Below are 22,517 nucleotides of genomic sequence, written 5' to 3'. Positions count from 1 at the left end.
TTCTGGACACTGAGGACAATGTTTGAAACTCAAATACTTGTCAGATTAACAAATATTTATATAGAGCTTACATTTTGAGGTTTATGTGTGCCACGCACACAATTTATACATAGTAGTTCATTTAAGCCTTACAACAACCTGTTCACTACTTCATGTAAATACTATTATTAGTTCCCTTTTATAAATGGTGAAACAGATAAAGGTTAACCACAGTCACACAGCTAGAAAGTGTCAGAGCCTGGATGTGAATCAAGCTATCTGAACTTGTAGCTACCATGCTGTACCAGTACACACATGAATGAACAATTCCTTGGAACTGAGTAGCCCTCAGTTCAGTTCAGTTGTGTCTGACTCTCTGTGACCCCATGGACTGCAGCACACCAGGCTTCTCTGTCCATCACCAACTCCTGGAGATTGCTCAAACCTATGTCCATCAAGTCAGTGATGCCCTCCAACCATCTCTGTCATCCCCTTTTCCTCCTGCCCTCCACCTTTCCCAGCAACAGGGTCTTTTCCAATGATTCAGTTCTTCACATCAGGGGGCTGAAGTATGAGTAGCCCTGCCCCCTTTTAAATGAAATATGAACATCCCAGTTACTATAATCTCCACTCAGCAGCTTCATCTACTTATTTTACCTGCCAGGTTTCTAAAGGTATTTGTATTTGTGGTCCCTGAGTGATAGTGTCATCAATTTCTAGTCTTCAGAGCTGAGGCTTGTTACTTAAAAGTCTCTGAAGTTTGGTTCTATATTCCTCATCTATTTAATCAGATCAGTATCTTGCTCAAAATAAAACATGTAAACAATCAGCATATTTCTAGGCACAGAACAAGCATTCAATATCTGTAAGTTTTTGCTTTATCACTATTAATAACGAAAACTATTAATGTGGGGGGCAAGAGGACATCCCAGATGACTTGTGGCAGATAACCATGTTCTCCCAAGACATCCCAGATGACTTGTGGCAGATAACCATGTTCTCCCTAAACCACCCTTAGTGACCCATTAAAGGTGACCCTGACTCAATACATGACATATAATGTGTAATAAACTGAACTAATCTCAATCTATATTCACCTACTTAATAATGAACCTACCATTCACTAAGGACTGAGGCATACAACAGAGAATAAAAATACCAAACATTTACTTAATGTTTACTATGAGCCAGACACTGGATCATATTAAGTGCTTTGCATGACACCATCTCAATTAATAGTCAAAAGAACTCAATCAATAATGATTTCAATTTTACAGATGAGCAAACTACCCAAAGTTGCTCAGCAAATGACTGTCAGAGCCAGCACTAGATCCAAGGGCAGTCTGACTTCAGAGTTTCTCAACACTGAATCACAAAGAACTAGTCCCCGCCCTAGAGGGGGTACACTATCTCCAGCTGTCACTCACAGAGGCCACAGGGTAAAACCCCGACCCCAAGGGAACTGGCATGAACAGGTCCAATCCTACACAGTCAAGACAGGTGTCTGGGCAGGGAGGCGAGCTCGGAGCTTATACCTTTGCTGTTGGTTTCCGCGTGGGGCTTCGGGGTAGACTGATCCATCTGGCCAGGGGGAAGGGCTTGGCAGCCAGGTTGCATTTAACACCCCACAGGCGGCAGAGGACCGCCAGAAGGAGGTAAGGAGGCGGAGGGTGGCAAACTCCACCTTCCGCCACCCTCCGTACATCGCCCTCCCCTGGAGCTCGACGTCACGGCACGGAGGGAGCAAAGGTGGAGCCTGATGGGGTCCAGGGAGAAGGGACGGTGGCCTCTGCGACAGCGGCAGAGCCGGAGGACGCTATGGTAGCTGGCAAGGCAGCGCTCACCTACTAGCCTGCAGCTCCGCCGGCGAGGGTAGACAACAGGCTGCCTATTCGACCCTTTACCCTCCTGCCTCTCACTGTTGGGCCTCCCTCTGCAACCCAGCGTAGCTTCCAACCCGAACTCGGAAAATCCCGCGAGAACTGGCTCCGTTACGGTCCACGGGATCTCACGATAACAAAATCTTGGTTTACATGGGCGGAGCGATCTTCAGGCCGTCTTTCCACTAGAAAGCATGCAACACAAAGATCCGCGATAGTTGCAAGTAGCGCGCGGTTTGGCATCGCTTGCCTGCCTTGTGCGGCTGTTGCGGCTGCAGAGAGAGGCTGGAAGGTGGCCGTGGGCGTGGACCTGCTGAGGGTCTTTTAAGGACCGGTAAGAAAGGTGACGGCCTAGCAGGAGACCATCGTCCCCGCGCTCCTTTGTCCATGGGATTCTCCAAGCAAGAATATTGGAGTGGGTTGCCATGTCCTCCTCCAGGGGATGATCCATAGTCAAGTCTCCCTCTAAGTGCAGCTGGGAAAGATTATTTGGTTTTAAGGGCTCACATGATAAAATTGGGTCCTCCAGTAATCCAGGATATTCTTCCCTTATCAAGATCTATACCCTCAAGCACATCAGTAAGATTCCTTTGCCATATAAAATAACATATTCATGGGTTCTAAGGATTAAGATATGAACATCTTTGGAGATCATTATTCTGCCTACCCCAGCGTCTTAATGAGGAAAACTATGGCTATTTCATCTGTAAATAGATATCTATTTTTGACAGATACTAAAAATCAGCACGTTTTCATAAAATGCTTCATCTAGAATAGCATTTGTTTCTGTTTACCAGCAGGTAGAAATTTTGTATTGAAGAGAAACATCTAATTCGTCCATTAACTATGTGTTACATGTTGGGCCTCAGATATGGTTAGAGATGAGACATTTATCCTCACTGCTTCAAAGTCCTCACCCATGACAGACTCATAATAGTGATCCACCTAAAAAGAATTGGACTTCCCTGGTGGCTCAGACGGTAAAGCGTCTGTCTACAATGCGGGAGACCGGGGTTCGATTCCTGGATTGGGAAGATCCCTTGGAGAAAGCAATGGCAATCCACTTCAGTACTATTGCCTGGAAAATCCCATGGACAGAGGAGCCTGGTAGGCTACAGTCCAGAGTCGGACACGACTGAGCGACTTCACGTTCACGTTAAAAAGGATTATTGTAAGAATTAAATAAAATAAATAACAACACCTAAAACAATACCTACTCATAGTAAGAATTTAGTAAGGAATAGTATTGCAATATTTGGAGAAGGCAATGGCACCCCACTCCAGTACTCTTGCCTGGAAAATCCCATGGATGGAGGAGCCTGGAAGGCTGCAGTCCATGGGGTCACTGAGGGTCGGACACGACTGAGCGACTTCACTTTCACTTTTCACTTTCATGCATTGGAGAAGGAAATGGCAACCCGCTCCAGTGTTCTTGCCTGGAGAATCCCAGGGACAGGGGAGCCTGGTGGGCTGCCGTCTATGGGGTCACACAGAGTCGGACACGACTGAAGTGACTTAGCAGCAGCAGCAGCAGCAGCAGTATTGCAATATACTGTTGTTATCAATGGAATTTGTCCACTTGAAAGTTGCATTCTGCATAGCAATTGCTTCAGTTTAATATTTTGGCCAATAGTTGATAATGCATTATTACTTAGATTAGAATTTTAGACTAGGTTCTAACTTAAACAGCACAGATTGTAAGACATATTTTCTAGGTGCAGCTGAACAAAACTTATTACTGTCATTACATGCATCTTGATATTAGAAATTTTAAAATGTAGAAAAAAATTCTTGGACTTGATGAAATATATCTGTTTTACTTAAATTCTGTAAATTTTGTCCCTAAAATCAATAGCAATTGGAAATTCCAATCTAGCTTATTTTTTTGTCCTACACCTATTAGAGAAGACATTTGATTTTTCCCTCCACTGAAATGACTAGTTAGGTAATGTCATATTTTTCCAGAGGTCCACTGATTTAACAAAAATTTTAGAAATAAATATTGATTTAAATGAAAGGGATCATCTGGTTGATGGAACACTCTAGTGACTAACAAAGGCAGTTGTTTTTGTTGTTCAGTTGCTCAATCATGTCTAGCTCTTTGCAACCCCATGGACTGTAGTATGCCAGGCCTCCCTGGTAAGGACCAATGGAAGCAGAGGGAACCTCAGTTTCTGATTATTTCTTATTTCATCTCACCACCATTGTTATGATACATGGTGGAGTAGAAATAATCAGGACATAAAAATATGTTTTAGTGAATTAGATGCCTCACAAAATTAGACACCCTCAAACATTCCTTTCCCCATTTAACAATAGTGTTTGTCTCAGCCCATTACAGTGATGTCTTTGTCTAGGTGGTAATATTGTAAACATCCAACACTATAATAGTATACCCCAAGGTGAAATTAAAAGACTTGCAAAACATTCAGGAATTCCTGAAGTCAATATAAATGATATTGGATAACTACATCACACGTGAAAACTGTTGGCAAAGTAGTATCTAGCAAAATTAAGCATGTAAAAACTACAAAAAGAGAAAAAACACAGATGATGGTAGCATAGACATTTCAAAGGAATATTACTTGACTATCAAAGTGACCCCTGAGAAAGATGATTAAACCTTTTAATGTTTTACAAAAAAAAGTAGTCTTTCTTTATATTCCCACTGCAGGAGTCAAAATTGTGACTTCCAAATTGTGAGTTAATCTAGCAAAAAGGCTCAAGAAAAAAAATAGGTATATGTTTTAGTCCATTTTGGTTGCTATGACAAAATTCTCCAGACTAGATAGCTTATAAACAGCAGACATTTATTTCTTACAGTTCTGGAGGCTGGGAAGCCCAAGATCAAGGTGTTGGCATGGTTCTATTCTGGTGAAGGCCCCCTTTCACTCATAGCTGGCCCCTTCTTCCTGTGTCCTCACATGGTGGAATGGACTACAGAGCTCTGTGGTATCTCTTTTTCAAGAGCACTAATCCTATTAATGCAGATGACACCACCCTTATGGCAGAAAGTGAAGAAGAACTAAAAAGCCTCTTGATGAAAGTGAAAGAGGAGAGTGAAATAATTGGCTTAAAGCTCAACATTCAGAAAACTAAGATCATGGCTTCTGGTCCCATCACTTCATGGCAAATAGATGGGGAAACAGTGGAAACAGTGTCAGACTTTATTTTTGGGGGCTCCAAAATCACTGCAGATGGTGATTGCAGCCATGAAATTAAAAGACGCTTACTCCTTGGAAGGAAAGTTATGACCAACCTAGGTAGCATATTCAAAAGCAGAGACATTACTTTGCCAGCAAAGGTCCATCCAGTCAGGGCTATGGTTTTTCCAGTGGTCATGTATGGATGTGAGAGTTGGACTGTGAAGAAAGCTGAGCGTTGAAGAATTGATGCTTTTGAACTGTGGTGTTGGAGAAGACTCTTGAGAGTCCCTTGGACTGCAAGGCGATCCAACTAGTCCCTTCTAAAGGAGATCAGTCCTGGGTGTTCATTGGAAGGACTGATGCTGAAGCTGAAACTCCAATACTTTGGCCACTTCATGCAAAGAGTTGACTCATTGGAAAAGACTCTGATGCTGGGAGGGATTGGGGGCAGGAGGAGAAGGGGACAACAGAGGATAAGATGGCTGAATGGCATCACCGACTCGATGGACGAGTCTGAGTGAACTCCGGGAGTTGGTGATGGACAGGGAGGCCTGGCGTGCTGTGATTCATGGGGTCCCAAAGAGTCGGACGTGACTGAGCAACTGAACTGAACTGAACTGTATCCTATTAATGAGGACTCCATCTCATGACCTTCTCACCTCCCAAAGACCTCACACTGGGCATTAGAATTTCAACATTTGAATTTTGAGGGAACACACATTCACCATAGCAGTATGAAAATATAAGACAATGCAAGAAATTGAGTCTCAGGGGTTTTAGTTAGTTGATTTTCAGTTCAGTTCAGTTCACGGTTTACGTATTGTTGAAGCCTGGTTTGGAGAATTTTGAGCGTTACTTTACTAGCGTGTGAGATGAGTGCAATTGTGCAGTAGTTTGAGCATTTTTGGCATTGCCTTTCTTTGGGATTGGAATGAAAACTGACCTTTTGCAGTCCTGTGGCCACTGCTGAGTTTTCCAAATTTGCTGGCATATTGAGTGCAGCACTTTCACAGTATCATCTTTTAGGATTTGAAATAGCTGAACTGGAATTCCATCACCTCCACTAGCTTTGTTCGTAGAGGTGCTTCCTAAGGCCCACTTGAGTTCACATTCCAGGATGTCTGGCTCTAGGTGAGTGATCACACCATCATGATTATCTGGGTCATGAAGCTCTTTTTTGTACAGTTCTTCTGTGTATTCTTGCCACCTCTTCTTAGTATCTTTTGCTTCTTTTGTTAGATCCATACCATTTCTGTCCTTTATTGAGCCCATCTTTACATGAAAATTCCCTTGGTATCTCTAATTTCTTGAAGACATCTCTAGTCTTTCCCATTCTATTGTTTTCCTCTATTTCTTTGCAGTGATCACCGAGGAAGACTTTCTTATCTCTGCTTGCTATTCTTTGGAACTCTGCATTCAGATGGATATATCTTTCCTTTTTTCCTTTGCTTTTGGCTTCTCTTCTTTTCACAGCTATTTGTAAGGCCTCCTCAAACAGCCATTTTGTTTTTTTGCATTTCTTTTTCTTGAGGATGATCTTGATCACTGCCTCCTGTACAGTGTCATGAACCTCCATCCATAGTTCATCAGGCATTCTGTCTATCAGATCTAGTCCCTTAAATCTGTTTCTCATTTCCACTGATAATCATTAGGGATTTGATTTAGGTCATACCTGAATGGTTTAGTGATTTTCCCTACTTTCTTCAATTTAAGTCTGAATTTGGCAATAAGGAGTTCATGATCTGAGCCACAGTCAGCTCCCAGTCTTGTTTTTGCTGACTGTATAGAGCTTTTTCATCTTTGGCTGCAAAGAATATAATCAGTCTGATTTCGGTATTGATCATCTGGTGATGTCCATGTGTAGAGTCTTCTCTTCTGTTGTTGGAAGAAGGTGTTTGCTATGACCAGTTCATTCTCTTGGCAGAACTCTATTAGCCTTTGCCCTGCTTCATTCTGTACTCCAAGGCCAAATTTGCCTGTTACTCCAGGTGTTTCTTGACATCTACTTTGCATTCCAGTCCCCTATAACGAAAAGGACATCTTTTTTGGGTGTTAATTCTAGAAGGTCTTGTAAGTCTTCATAGATCTGTTCAACTTCAGCTTCTTCAGCATTACTGGTCAGGGCATAGACTTGGATTACTGTGATATTGAATGGTTTGCCTTGGAAACGAGCAGAGATCATTCTGTCGTTTTTGAGAGTGCTTCCAAGTACTGTATTTCGGACTCTTATTGACTGGGATGGCTACTCCATTTCTCCTAAGGGATTTTTGCCCACAGTAGTTGATATAATCATCATCTGAGTTAAATTCACCCATTGCAGTCCATTTTAGTTCACTGATTCCTAAAATGTCGACGTTCACTCTTTTCATCTCCTGTTTGATCACTTCCAGTTTGCCTTGATTCATGGACCTAACATTCCCAGTTTCTATGCAATATTGCTCTTACAGCATCAGACCTTGCTTTACAGCATTGGAACTTGCCAGTAAGTAACCTAAACCTTTAAGTTTACAAATCAGTATTATGCAACTGTATGATTGTACTTAACACGAATTGTACACTTTAAAATGGGTGAAGAAGTTAAATTTTATGTGATAGGTCTTTTTTTTATATATGTTATCATTAAAAGGCGAAACAAAAAACTTGGGTCAACAGAAGGACAGTTTGATTTTTAAGTCAGGTATAATGAAGGATACATAGTGAATCAGTGTTAGGAAGGTGATGAATATAACTTCTTGAACCTTACCAATGCTGTTTTTACTTCATGGACTCATTAAATATTAGAACTTGAAGAAATCTTATGGATTCCATGATCCTACACTCTAATTTAAAGACAAAATAGTTAGAATATTTGTTCCAGGTCACAAATAGAAATAACAAAATCAGGTTGAGAATATGTTTCCTAATATTTATTCCAGCCTAATAAGTATATAAAAATTTTCACAGAAGATATTTTTAGATTTGAAAAATTAAATCCTGTGATGCAATTTCATGTAATATTTTATATTACATGTCACATAGTAAGCCTAACAAATCTGCAACAAAACACGAGGAACTTCCGGTTGAAATAACTTTATAAAAAATACTCAAAATGCATAGCTGATCTTGCAAAAAATATGTAAAATACTTAAAGGCCAAAAATAAGGAGGAAGGTGAAAACTAGCTTGTTAAGCTGGCACTTATGCCACTGTTGTCATGGAGGCATTCACCCATCTCAGTTACCAAAAAGTCTGAGTTTTAACAGTCTTGTGGCAACAGAAGCCAAGGCCCCCAAATGGAACTGAAACTCTCATTTGAAATCTGAAACCTTGAAAGGTAACATCCTCAAGGAAATGGTGGAATAGAAGAGAACTGGAGAGCAAAAAACAGGGAGGATGAAGAAGTCATTTTTTTTTGGCAAGACTCCAGACAGGTGTGTGTGTGTGTGTCCCCTGACATTTTGAAACCACAATCATCCCCCAAATGGATTATGATTTGAATTCACATAATCTGCATGATCTAGGAAACCCCAAGATGCAGTTATAGCATAATGTAGTGCCAGGTTCATTACATCCAGACTGGTAGAAGGAAAATAGCATATCCTGTCTCAAAGAAAACATTTTAAATCTCAAAATTCTCAGAGAAAAGTCCTATAAAACAGTTCATAATCCCCAAACTGAAAAACACAGAAATGAACTTCCATGGGCAAAATTCAGTAGGGAAACATACAACAAAGATAGAGCCTTAGTAATTTCAGTTATTAGAAGGATTGCAAAAAAATATATGTGTGTATAGATTAAAAATTTTACTGATATTTTAAAAAATGAAACTGAAAACATGAGAAAGAAAAAAGATACTGTCAAAAAACAGCAAGTAGATTTTTTTAGAGGACTAGAACTTCTGGAAGTGAAAATTTTACTTATTGACATTAAAAACTCACTAGTAAGTTAAATATCAGATTAAACACACCATAATATAGCACAGGGAACTATATTCAGTATCTTTTAATAGTCTATAATAGGAAAGAATTTGACCTGAATCACTTTACTGTACACCTGAAACATTTTAAATCAAATATACTTCAAAAATATTTTGAAATAAAAACTTTAAAAAGCAGAGTGGACATATCCAGAAAGAAGAAAAAACCATAATAGAAAATTCATGAACTGTAAGATCTAAAGAAATGACCCCAAATGGAGGACAAAATGTCAAGTAGATATAAAGTATAAAAGAAAGCTTAAGACAAATGGAGGTTAGAATTGGATTTTCAGAAGTATTGAAAGGTGAGATTGAAGAACAAAAATTTTCAAAGAAATGATAGCTAAAATCCTCAGATTCAGGAAGCACAATGAATTGAGTGCAATATAAAAATATATATGCAAAAAGTTAGACACACTGAAGTAAAATTACAGAAGATAGTAACAAAGAATCTTGAAAGCAACCATTAGAAAAGACAGATTACCTATATAGAAAAGAATGACAATTTAACTGATAGCAATAGACTTCTCTGTAGTAAAGAGAAGAGTAAGAAGCCAGGAGACAATGGAATAGTACAAAGAAAATATCTTTCAACCTAGAATTTTATAGTCTGCTACACTATAATGAGAGCAAAATAAGAATACTTTCAGACAAAAGCATAGAACCAGTGGACTCTCACTACAAAAACTTTTTAAGGATTTTGAACTCAGAAAACATCTGAAATGTTAGAAGAATGATTAGCCTAACAAAATTAGCAAACAACCATTTACTGTGTAAAACCATAGTCATGATAATAATGTAATTTGAATGTATAAAAACCTGGGTCAAACCCAGATCAAACCTGGGTCTCCTGTATTGCAGGCAGATTCTTTACCATCTGAGTCATAAAATAGGAAAATAGGAAAGGGGGAAAAACTATCAGAGAAGCTCAGAATATTAATATCAGATAATACATGGCTTCCCTGGTGGCTCAGCAGTAAAGAATCCACCTGCCAATGTAGGAGATGCAAGAGAGGCAGGTTAATCCCTGGGTTGGGTAGATCCCCTGGAGTAGGAAGTGGCAACCCACTCCAATATTCTTGGCTTGAAAAATTCCATGGACAGAGCAGCCTAATGGGCTACAATCCATGGGGTTGCAAAGAGTTGGACACAACTAAGCACACACATGAAAAAAAAATAGAATAACTCAGAATATTAACATCAGACAATATAAACTTTAATGTGAAAAGCCGTAAGGACAAAGAAATTAGCCAGAGAAATGATAAAAGGCATAGTTGTACCAAAGAGACTGTGGGCTTCCCTGGTGGTTCAGCAGTCAAGAATCCACCTGCCAATGCAGGAGACCTGGGTTCAATCCCTGGGTTGGATATATCTCCTGGAAAAGGAAATGGCACCCGAATCCAGTATTCTTGCCTGAGAAATCCAATGGACAGAGAAGCCTGGCAGGCTATAGTCCATGGGGTTGCAAAGAGTCAGACATGACCTAGTGACTAAACAACAACAGTTAAAGGGAAAAAGTTACAAGATTTTTTCAACTGAGGCCCTAAAATGACAAACTTCACATTTAATGTAAGATAGTCTTCCATGTAAGATACCCAAAGGAAACCATCAACAGATTTCATGATCCTAATTTCTCATCACCATTGAGTATATGGAAGTGTTGGATGGAAGGGATTGGAGGATAGGGATGGGAGGTTAGAGAAAGAGAAGAAAATGATTTTGATAGAACTATTGCAGAACTAAGTTCCATACCTCAAGACAAGCAAAAGGAGAGTCAGAGGAATCACATGGAATATTTAATATGCTTTCCTTGGAATTTGTGGAACATGATGGACTATTTGGCTCGAACCTTAAGAATCTGAAGGGCAACTACTGTGGCTGGCTAATTGCCCTGAAGTCAAGTAAGAAATGTTCATGTATTTGGGGCCACCTCACTCCCAGAGTTATTGTGACAAAAAGATGCACATCTCTTCAAGATGTGGGCCTTAGGTGACAGAAAGCCAGTAGAGATTTCAAGGTGACCCCAAAAGGGATCCTGGAACAACTGGATACACAGGGGTAAAATAGTGACTCTGAAGAACACAGAAAAGCACCATATGGGAGACATCCAAGGAAGGTCTATGCAGTCTCATGGAAGTACTACTTAAAATGTCCATTCTTGTTTCTTAATCTTTCCCTTTATGCAAACAGTTCTGCAAAAGTCAAGAGCAGCCTAGTAAGTAGGAGAGGAAGGCAGAAGCATAAGTCATATACAAGAAGTAATTATCCCTATTTTTTCCCCTTACTGTAACTTTGCTTTGTGAGTCCGAATGTTGTTTTCAGCCTAATTTACGAGACTAATTATTATTATTAGTTTTCCATGTTGGTGGGCATACAGTGTATGCACATGTAATTTTCTGACATCAGAAACTGAAATTGGTGGGGACAAAGGAGCAGAGTTTTTGTATATTATGAAATTAAGCTCATCTAAATTCAAATTAAATATTTCTAACATTAGGATGTTAAATGTAATTACCATGGTAACCACAAAGAAAATAGCTGTAGAATATACACCAAAAAAATGAGAAAGAAATTAAACATTTCACTAGAAAAAAATCATTAAAACACAAAAGAAGATAGTAATGCAGGAAATGAAGGACAAAATAGCTATAGTGCATATAGAAAACAAATAGCACAATAAAAGAAGTCCTTTCTTGTCAGTAATTGCTTTAAATGTAAATGGGTTAAAACTCTCCAATCAAAATTGGAGAAAGAGAATGACAGAACAGAGAAAACCACATGAACCAACTACATAGTGTCCACAAGAGACTCATATGAAATCCAAAGACACAAACAGTTAAAAAGGAAAGAATGGAAAAAGACATTTCATGCAAAGAGTAAACAAAAGAGACTGGGGGAAGCTATGCTAGTATCAGGAAAGGTACAGTTTAAATCAAGTAAGTTATAAGTGACAAGGAAGGACATTATATAAGAGGAAGATCCCCAAAGAAGGGAATGGCAACCCACTCCAGTAGCCTTACCTGGAGAATCCCATGGACAGAGGAGCCTGGCAGGCTATAACCCATAGTGTTGCAAAGAGTTGGACATGACTGAAGTGACTCAGTATGCATGCATGCACACACAGGAAGAAGATATATAACAATTATAAACATTTATGCACTTCCAGTGAAGAAAGCTGAGCGCCGAAGAATTGATGCTTTTGAACTGCGGTGTTGGAGAAGACTCTTGAGAGTCCCTTGGACTGCAAGGAGATCCAACCAGTCCATCCTAAAGGAGAGCAGTCCTGAGTGTTCATTGGAAGGACTGATGCTGAGGCTGAAACTCCAATACTTTGGCCACCTCATGCGAAGAGTTGACTCATTGGAAAATGATGCTGGGAGGGATTGGGGGCAGGTGCAGAAGGGGACGACAGAGGGTGAGATGGCTGGATGGCATCACCGACTCTATTGACATGAGTTTGGGTGAACTCTGGGAGTTGGTGATGGACAGGGAGGCCTAGTGTGCTGCAATTCATGGGGTCCCAAAGAGTCGGACATGACTGAGTGACTGAACTGAGCTGAACTGAACTGAGGGGATCTTCCCAATCCAGGGATCAAACCTGGGTCTCCCACATTGCAGGATTCCTTCCTATCTGAGCCACCAAGGAAGCCCAAGAATACTGGAGTAGATAGCCTACCCCTTCTCCAGGAGATCTTCTCAACCCAGGAATCAAACCAGGGTCTCCTGCATTGCAGGCAAGATTCTTTACCAGCTGAGCCACCAGGGAAGCCCTTTTGACACCTAATGACACACTAGCAAAATCCAAAGCAAAAGCTGACAGAATTGAAGGGAAAAGCAATTCCATAACAATAGTTGGAGACTTCAATACTCTAATAATAGATAGAACGAAACTGAAGGTAAGTAAAGAAATAGAAAATTTAATACAATAAACCAACTAGATCTAATAGATATACAGAACAATCTTGTTGTTCAGTTGCTAAGTCGTGTCTGACACTTACAGAACAGTTTACCCAACAATAGCACACATATTCTTCTCAAGCTCAGATGAGACATTTTCCAGGATAGACCACATTTTAGACCAGAAATCAAGTCTTACAGATTTAAAAGTATACAAAACATATAAAGTAAAAAGTATCTTCTCTGACTACAATGGGATGAAATTAGAAAATAAAAACAAAAGTAAAACTGGAAAATTAACACAATTGTGGAAATTAAACCATACACTTTTAAGCAACTATAACTCAAAGAAGAAAAACAAGGTAAATTAGAAAATACTTAGAGACTAATGAAAACAAAAACATGATGTACCAAAACTTATGGGATAAAGCAGAAGCAGTGCTAAGCAGGAAATTTAAAAAGAAAAAAGCTCCCAAATCAACAACTTTACAATTTAAGGAATTAGAGAAATTACAGTGAAAGTGAATCACCCAGTCATGTCCGACTCCTTGCAGCCCCAGGGGCTGTAACCTGTGAGGGTCCTCTGTCCATGGGGATTCTCTAGGCAAGAATACTGGATTAGGTTGCCATTCCCTTCTCCTGGGGATCTTCCCAACCCAGGGATCGAACCCAAGTGTGCATTGCAGGCGGATTCTTTACCGTCTGAGCCACCAGGGAAACTCATAAGGAACTAGAGAAAGAAAAACCTAAACCAAAAGCTAGCAGAAGGAAATAATAAAAATAAGAGCAGACACAAATGAAATACAAAATAGAAAAACAATAGAGAAAATCAATTTAAAAACATGAATTTTTAGAAAAGAGTACCAAAACTGACAGACCATTAGCTAGATGGACTAAGAAAAAAGAGAGTAGACTCAAAATTACTAAAATAAGAAAAGTAGGGACACTACTATATTTTTTACAGAAATCAAAAAGATTATGAGAATATGATGAACAATTGTATGCCAAAAAATTGGGTAACACAGAGGAAATGGACAAATTTCCTAGAAATGTAAAACTAACCAAAACTAAATCCCAGAGGAATAGAAAATCTAAGTAGACCTATAACCAGTAATGAGATTGAATCACTAATCAAAAATCTGCCAACAGAGAGAACCTGGACCCACGTGTTTCATTTTTGAATTCTGTCAAACAGTTAAAGAGGAACCAATACCAATACTTCTCAAACTTTTATTAAAAGTTGAAGAGGAAGGAACACTTCCTAGTTTATTTGAATTTATTTGAGGCCAGCATACCTTAATACCAAAGCCAGGTAAAGACATTATGAGAAAAAATTATATGCCAAATCCCTATGAACACTTATGCAAAAATCAACAAAATACTAGCAAACAGAATGTAGCAGCATTTAAAAGAATTTACACCATGATAAACAGAATGTATTCTTAGAATGAAAAGATGATTCAACATATAAAATTTGATTAATGTAATATGCCACATGAATAAAATGAAGGATAAAAACCCACATGATCAACTCAATGCAGAAAGTTATTTGATATCCTTTCATGATAAAACACTCAACAAACTAAAATAGAGGGAAAATTACTTCAACATAATGAACATATATGGAAAACTTTTTTTTCATATACTGAACACTTTTTTCCAAAACTGAACACTTTTCCTTGAAGATTAATTAGGATCAAGGCAAGGATGCTGACTTTTACCACTTCTGTTCAAAATACTATTAGAAGCTCTAGTCAGAGTAATTAGGCAAGAAAAAGAAATAAAAGACATTCAACTTGGAAAGAAAAGTAAAATTATCTGTTTGCAGATGATATTATATGTAAAAAGAATTACACCCACACAAAAGCTGTTCAGTTCAGTCGCTCAGTTGTATCTGACTCTTTGTGACCCCATGGAGCAAAGACTGCAGCATGCCAGGCTTCCCTGTCCATCACCAACTCCTGGAGCGTACTCAAACTTGTGTCCATCATGGCTGTGATGCATCCAACTATCTCATCCTCTGTCATCCCCTTCTCCTCCCACCTTCAATCTTTCCCAGCATCAGGGTCTTTTCATATGAGTCAGTTCTTCACATCAGCTGGCCAAAGTATTGGAGTTTCAGCTTCAGCATCAGTCCTTCCAATGAACATTCAGGACTGATTTCCTTTAGGATGGACTGGTTGGATCTCTTTGCAGTCCAAGAGACTCTCAAGAGTCTTCTCCAACACCACAGTTTAAAAGCATCAATTATTCAGTGCTCAGCTTTCTTTATAGTCCAACTCTCACATCCATACATGACTGCTGGAAAAACCATAGCTTTGACTAGATAGAACTTTGTTTAAAAGTTCAGTGCCATAGAAAAGAAAATGTGTGTGTGTGTGATGAAGGATAGAGAGTACTGGGGAGAGCACTGTTCTAATTAAAAGAGACTAAGGAGACACACAAAACCCCAGCTGTACAAAATATTACATAAAAATGTATTTGGGGAACAAATGAAGAAATTTGCATGTGATCTGGGTGTTAAATAATATAGAATTCATTTTCTTGGATGCGTTAATGATGTGTCCTGTAGTGGAATGTCCTGTTTTTAGAGGATACAACTGAAATATTTAGGGAAGAATATCATGAAGTCTATAGGGCTTCCCTGGTGGCTCAGTCAGTAAAGAATCTGCCTGCAATGTAGGAGACCCAGGTTTGATCCCAGGATTTGGAAGATCTCCTGGAGATGAGAATGGCTACCCACTTCAGTTATTCTTGCCTGAAGAATCCCACGGACAGAGGAATCTGGTGGGCTGTAGTCCGTGAGGTCACAAAGAGTCGAACATGAATGAGTGACTAACATTTTTTTGATCGTGAAGTCTCCACTTAATGTTGAAATGGATTCAGCAAACACACACACACACAAGCTTATAAAGCAAAATAGTTAACAATAGCTGAATCTAGATGGTACATGTATGAGTGATACAAGTGTTTGTTGTGTTTTTCTTCCAGATTTTCTATATGCTTGAAAAACATTCATAGTAAAAAGTTGGAAAAAAAAATTATTTAAACATTTATAAAAGACAGAACTGTTAGAATTCTGAGAAAAGAATCTAAAGGAATTCTCTATTAAAGATACAGAGCTGAGCTCAAAAATGAACCAGCACTGTTTGCAAAGAATGCCATTAACCCATTACTAAATAAGTGCCAAGAAAATAATGGTAATCATCCTTAAGATATAGGCAGTTGAAGTCACAATACCAATTATCTGTATTTCTAAACATTATGCATGTTCTCTGGATAAATATGGATGCTAATGGCTACAAGCATTATACAACTTGAAACTCATAGATGTCAGTATATTTTTAATTATTTCCAGTACCATAGACATCCATCTTTGCCAAGGTTTTAATTAAGAGATTGATGAAATTCTGACTTAATATAAAATCTAACATTTTTTTGTAAGCAAAATGACTAAGTAAATAGTTTACAATTTAACTAACATAGCACATGAATTTACCTGTATAAGTATGCACCTCACTGAAGCTGTGTCTTGGCATCTCTGTAATACTGCATTAATTGCAAAGCTTCCCAGAAAATGCTGTGTTTTTACAGTCCAAGCTGGAGAAACAAACTTAGTAGCAAATTGATTTATCTGTTAAACATAAAAATGAAATATTGAGCTGGAGAAATATCTGTTAGTTTTGTGCTATGGTGATAAAAATTACTCCTTTGGTATCTGGCATTGACATTTGTTTGTACAATAGTAAGTAATGTGATCAAGGTTATATTTCTTACTAATTCAGGGTCTTTTGACCAAAGTGTAAAGATAATCATAAGGTTTATGCATCAGTTATGTCATATTCTATGACCTAAATTAACATGAAAAAGCTCAAATTAAATAATTAATGTTAAAGAGTTTTAATTATCCTTGCTATCATTCTGCAATTAATATTCAATTTTTCTTTTTTTCTAGTTATCTTTTATTATACCATCCAGGATACCTTTCTCTTCCCCTCTCTTTTCCCCTTCACTTTAATACATGTGTTGAAAATCTGTCATGATATCCTATGATTTCCAACAAGCCCTGGAAACATCAATAAGCACTAAATTATGGGCCCTTCATCATATTTTCAAACCCATAACTGAAACTTCATCTTATTCTAGAGCTCCCATAACTTTTAACCCCTTCTCAAATGCCATGATGATCCAAGTCTGCTCCAAAATCCACCATGGATAATATACAAGGTTCTTCAGGATGGTTAGCAAGATAGGATCTGGAGCTTATGGCAACCTAATATTAAATATTAGCTTTCAAATTACCTTTGGCTGAATGTAGATTTTCACCTTGCGTGCAAAATCCCACATTTCAGTCAGCTACATACAGATGACAGCTTCTTAAGAAGAGCGTTCTTACATTATTCTGAAAAGAAAAAAGTTTTACTCTTGGGTGCCAGGTAAAAAATTCTTTAAAAAATCCCTAGAGCAACATAAAGTTGTCTTCTATCATCATTTTGAAAGGTAGAACTTGGCAGCAGTAAGCAATTTGCATTAATAAAACTTTCTGATCTCACGAAGAGAAAGTTTTCCTTTATAGATTTGATTAGTTGTTTGTTGTTGAAGTTAAGGCCACCTGAAAGGAAACTCCTACTCATTTCTTCTATTGAAAGATATCAAAAGTAGAAGTTGGTTAGTCATAGTGAGGTCGCTTGTCACCAGTGAACATGTCAGTTGAGTCATACAAGGAACATCTAAAATGGACTTTTGAGAAGTAAAAGTTTCCTTCTCTTAATCAGTAGTGCAAGGAAGGGGAAAATAGGCATTCAGTGACAAACAGGAAAACATCCTTTCCCATAGACTAAGGACAGCTGAAGAGCCCATGAATGAATAAATCAGGGAGAAAAAAGCCAGTGCCAGTATAAAAGGGAATCGTCTCTTCTTGTTTCTATGAAGAATGTCTCTTTGCTAATCCTTATCATGGCAACAATCCAGAGAAGAGAAGAAGTTACACCAAAGATTAAAAGTTTAAGAATTACATTAAGTGTATAATTATACTTTTATAAATTATCATCTCAATTTGCTAGACATTTAGATCCAAGTCTTTTGCAAAATTGTTAAATAGGGGCAGTCTGTAACAATCTTTCCTTCTTCCTTGTGGTTGCTCCTGTAGACCTTGTCCCTCCCTCACTGGTATCCCTTCTGGTCACTTTCTTTCTGATTCCATCACTGGAACATCTGTGTGCTCTCAAGGGTGCACTAAGTGGCCTGATAATCTACCCCACAGAGGGTGTGAGACCCTCCATTTGTATTTCATCACATGGTTGCTAATAGACTACATGAATTTTGATTTTAAAATAGTAAGGCATATCTTTCAAGTGAATTCAATTTTATGATGTGGTTGTTGATGATCATTATAAAATTAAAGATATATTTTCCTAGAATAATTGGACAAAGAACTAATGGATAAAGCTGTTAATGCAACAGCTGTTAAAATCACACATTTAAATGAACTGTTATAGATAAAAATATGAATCATTCTCAAAAATGTTAATAATTTCTAAAACATTAAGAAAATATCACCCAATAAATAACTGAAAATAAGATGTCCCAAGTACAATATTTGTAAAATACCTAAAGTTTGGTGTGTGCTTCCCTGGTGGCTCAGACGGTAAAGAATCTGCCTGCAATGCAGGAGACCCGAGTTTGATACCTGGGTTGGGAAGATCCCCTGGAGAAGGGAATTGCAGCCCACTCCAGTATTCTTGCCTGGAGAATTCCATGAACAGAGGAGCCTAGCGGGCTACAGTCCATGGGGTCGCAAAGAGCTGGACATGACTGAGTGACTAACATTAAAGCTTGGTACTTTTCACACATTGTTCACATGATTATGGCAATCCTTTCTTTAAAACTTGACAGCAATTTAGTTCACTCTATCGCAGCTTGGAATGACCTAAGCCTTTATTCTCTATGAAAGCATGCACCTTTGTGAGCACATTGAGATTTTTTCCTGCTTCATAACTGGAGCCCTACCCCAGAAGATCGGAATAGCGTTCTTCTCCCATTTTAGACAAGAGAGAGGCTGGGTTTGACTTTTCATGGGGGATCTAGCTGTCCAGGTGTTTGATTCCCTGAGTATGTATCTTCTCTTTCTACACAGACCTGCCTCAAAGGAAGAAGGAATACTCTTTACAGTCAGTCACCTTGGGGCAAGATTCACCTAGAATTGTGAAAATTACATTCTGATCCAAATACAAGGCTGCTGTTTTATTTTCTTCTCATAAATAGACAAAAAAAAAAAATCATTTTTTTCCCTGTTGTCTCCTCATACCCTCTCAGGACCCTGACATAATGTGATGGCCACCACATATCATTGCAGCATGTCCTACATTCAGGGTGTGCCTGTTTTTTGGTTTTTTTTTTTTTTGCAACATAATTCCAAGACCATACAATCATCTGACTAAAAACAGACCATAGTGATAATGACAACCCTCTATCTGCTCATATTCCTCCAGTTGGAAGGCACTCATCTCCCACTCCTGAGGTTTCCAGGTAGAGCACAACCATTTGTGTGGCACAGTGCTGCCTCACTCTGTCCTCTGAAAGGGAGTACCTTATCTGTGTAGGGAGCTTCAGATAATGAACTTATAGCTTAGCTCCTTCCTCTTTCTTTGTTACTGGTATATGCTTGCCTGTAGAAGGCACATGTTTTAGGCTGCTCTTGATCATGAAGTAAGTGATAAAGTCTTTGTCTTTACAATGGAGCAGGGGGGCTGTGGTTTTCTAGCACTGCCTCTAATTCTGAGGTTAAGTATTGGGAATCTAATTCTTCTCATGTCTCGATACCTTCTTCTCCCATTGATCTATCAATAATGAGGCTAACATTTGCATTCTATCTGTCTGGTTCCAGTTTTTATCTCAAATGGTTCAAAAGTCTAGTTGAAAAGGGCATAAATACATTGACCTCCTTGTGGACAGCAGTCTTCAGAAGTAGTGGGCTCCATGAACTGGTTTTCTTGGCCCCCCCCAAAGTAGCCTTCATCTTTCTCCTCCGCCTCAGTAGTGAAATCTTCAGTGCTTGTGTATATAAAACACAGCTGTGATCGCTCCAATGTCACAGCAGCTTTAACTAATGGTGCTGCTCCTGCTGCCCATGTAGGAATCACAGCTGTAAAAGCCTGAAGGTGAGGACACTGCTGTCTATACAGAAGGCCCTCTCCATCACTGCTGGCAGTGCTACCTTCTGTTATTAGCAAATCAGCTTGCACCTTGGTCTCTCAGTGTCCTATAGGATTTCAGCTGATGAGCTCCATATATTCTTCATCCTGGACCCAGGCCAAAAGAATATGAGCACCAGGCTGAAGGACAATCTGAGGGAAAGAATCCATGCTGTACATCAAAGTGCACAAATATTAAGTATGTATATGTGTGTGTTAGTCACTCAGTCGTGTTTGACTCTTTGTGACCCCATGGACTATATAGCCCACCAGGCTCCTCTGTCCATGGGATTCTCCAGGAAAGAACGCTTGAGTGGGTAGCCATTCCCTTCTTCAGATAGTAAGTGTACAGTCCAATAAATTTTATGTATCAATAAATCTGTGGAAATACTGCCCAGATCAAAGTACAGAATATTTTCAGCACTCCAGAGATGATTTTCTCATGCTTCCTCTTATTTCAAACCTCCCCACAACCAAAGGTAATTATGATATTGATTTCTATCATGTTCTTAAACTTGATATAAATGGAATAGTAAAATATATATTCTCTTGTGTCTTTTTTTAAATTTATTTTTTATTGAAGGATAATTGCTTTATAGAATTTTGCTGTTTTCTGTCAAACCTCAACATGAATCAGCCATAGGTATACATATATCCCCTCCCTTTTGAACCTCCCTCCCATCTCCCTCCCCATCCCACCCCTCCACATTGATACAGAGCCCCTGTTTTGAGTTTCCTGAACCATACAGCAAATTCCCGTTGGCTATCTATTTTACATATGGTAATGTAAGTTTCCATGTTACTCTTTCAATACATCTCGCTCTCTCCTCCCCTCTCCCCATGTCCATAAGTCTATTCTCTGTCTGTTTCTCCATTCTTGCCCTGTAAATAAATTATTCAGCACCATTTTTCTAGATTCCATATATATATGTTAGAATATGGTATTTATCTTTCTCTTCCTGACTCACTTCACTCTGTATAATAGTTTCTAGATTCATCCACCTCATTAGAACTGACTCATGTGTTTTTTTTATGGCTGAGTAATATTCCATTTTGTATATATACCGCAACTTCTTTATCCATTCATCTGTTGATGGAAATCTAGGTTGCTTCCATGTTCTAGGTATTGTAAATTGTGCTGCAATGAACAATGGGATACATGTGTCTCTTTCAATTTTGGTTTCCTCAGCGTACATGCCTAGGAGTGGGATTGCTGGGTAATATGGTGATTTTATTCCTAGTTTTTCAAGGTATCTCCATACCATCTTCCATAGTGGCTGTATCAATTTACATTCCCACCAGCCATGCAAGAGTGTTTCCTTTTCTCCACACCCTTTCCAGCATTTATTGATTGTAGACTTTTTGATGAGGGCCATTCTGACTGGTGTGAGGTGATATCTCATTGTAGTTTTGATTTGCATTTCTCTAATAATGAGCAATATTGAGCATCTTTTCATGTGTTTGTTAGCCATCCATATGTCTTCTTTGGAGAAATGTCTGTTTAGGTCTTTTCCCCACGTTTTGAATGGGTTGTTTGTTTTTGAGTTCATATGAGTTGAGTATTGAGTTGTATGAGCTGCTTTTATATTTTGGAAATTAATCCTTTGTCAGTTGTTTCATTTGCTATTAATTTCTCCCACTCTGATGGTTGTCTTTTCACCTTGCTTATCGTTTCCTTTGCTGTGCAAAAGCTTTTAAGTTTAATCAGGTCCCACTTGTTTACTTTTGTTTTTTTTTTTTTCCGTTACTCTAGGAGGTGAGTCATAGAGGATCTTGCTTTAACTTATGTCATTGAGTGTTCTGCTTATGTTTTCTTCTAAGAGTTTTATACTTTCTGGTCTTACATTTAGGCCTTTAATCCATTTTGAGTTTATCTTTGTGTATGATATTAGGAAATGTTCTAATTTCATTCTTTTACACGTAGCTGTCCAGTTTTCCCAGCAACATTTATTGAAGGGGCTGTCTTTGCCTCATTGTATATTCTTGCCTCCTTTGTCAAAAATAAGATACCCATAGGTGCATGGTTTTGTTTCTGGGCTTTCTATTCTTGTTCCATTGGTCTATATTTTGTTTTTGTGCCTATACCATACTGTCTTGATGACTGTAGCTTTGTAGTATAACCTGAAGTCAAGAAGCTTGATTCCTCCAGCTCCATTCTTTCTCAAGATTGCTTTGGCTATTCGGAGTCTTTTGTGTTTCCATATGAATTGTGAAATTTTTTGTTCTAATTCTGTGAAAAATGCCATTGGTAATTTGATAGGGATTACATTAAATCTTTGCATTTGGTAGCATACTCATTTCACAATATTGATTCTTCCTACCCAGGAACTGGAATATCTCTCATCTGTTTATGTCATCTTTGATTTCTTTCATTAGTGTCTTATAATTTTCTGTGTATAGTTCTTTCATCACTTTAGGTAAGTTTATTCCTAGATATTAATTATTTTTGTTGCAATGGTGAATGGGAT

The 22,517-nt window shown here is 38.5% G+C and overlaps 1 protein-coding gene and 1 long non-coding RNA gene across 3 annotated transcripts in view; one reads left to right on the top strand and one right to left on the bottom strand.

The window, feature by feature from the left end:
• ERCC6L2 (ERCC excision repair 6 like 2) overlaps positions 1–1,925 on the bottom strand; it is a 149,669-nt gene extending 147,744 nt beyond the window's left edge. Inside the window, exon 1 of one of the 2 annotated variants that reach the window (XM_070795088.1) lies at positions 1,515–1,925. In XM_070795088.1, coding sequence (XP_070651189.1) covers positions 1,515–1,596 — 82 coding nt within the window. In that variant the 5' untranslated portion in view covers positions 1,597–1,925. The remainder of the gene's footprint in view (positions 1–1,514) is intronic. The other variant, XM_070795087.1, reaches the window with a different exon arrangement.
• A 41-nt stretch (positions 1,926–1,966) lies between these two features.
• LOC139184608 (uncharacterized) overlaps positions 1,967–22,517 on the top strand; it is a 73,352-nt gene continuing 52,801 nt past the window's right edge. Inside the window, exon 1 of the long non-coding RNA XR_011568157.1 lies at positions 1,967–2,193. This is a non-coding gene — a long non-coding RNA (uncharacterized lncRNA). The remainder of the gene's footprint in view (positions 2,194–22,517) is intronic.

The sequence above is a fragment of the Bos indicus genome, chromosome 8, assembly GCF_029378745.1.
Source record: "Bos indicus isolate NIAB-ARS_2022 breed Sahiwal x Tharparkar chromosome 8, NIAB-ARS_B.indTharparkar_mat_pri_1.0, whole genome shotgun sequence".
NCBI classification, from domain to species: Eukaryota; Metazoa; Chordata; class Mammalia; order Artiodactyla; family Bovidae; genus Bos; species Bos indicus.
This window is presented reverse-complemented; position numbering and strand designations above follow the sequence as displayed.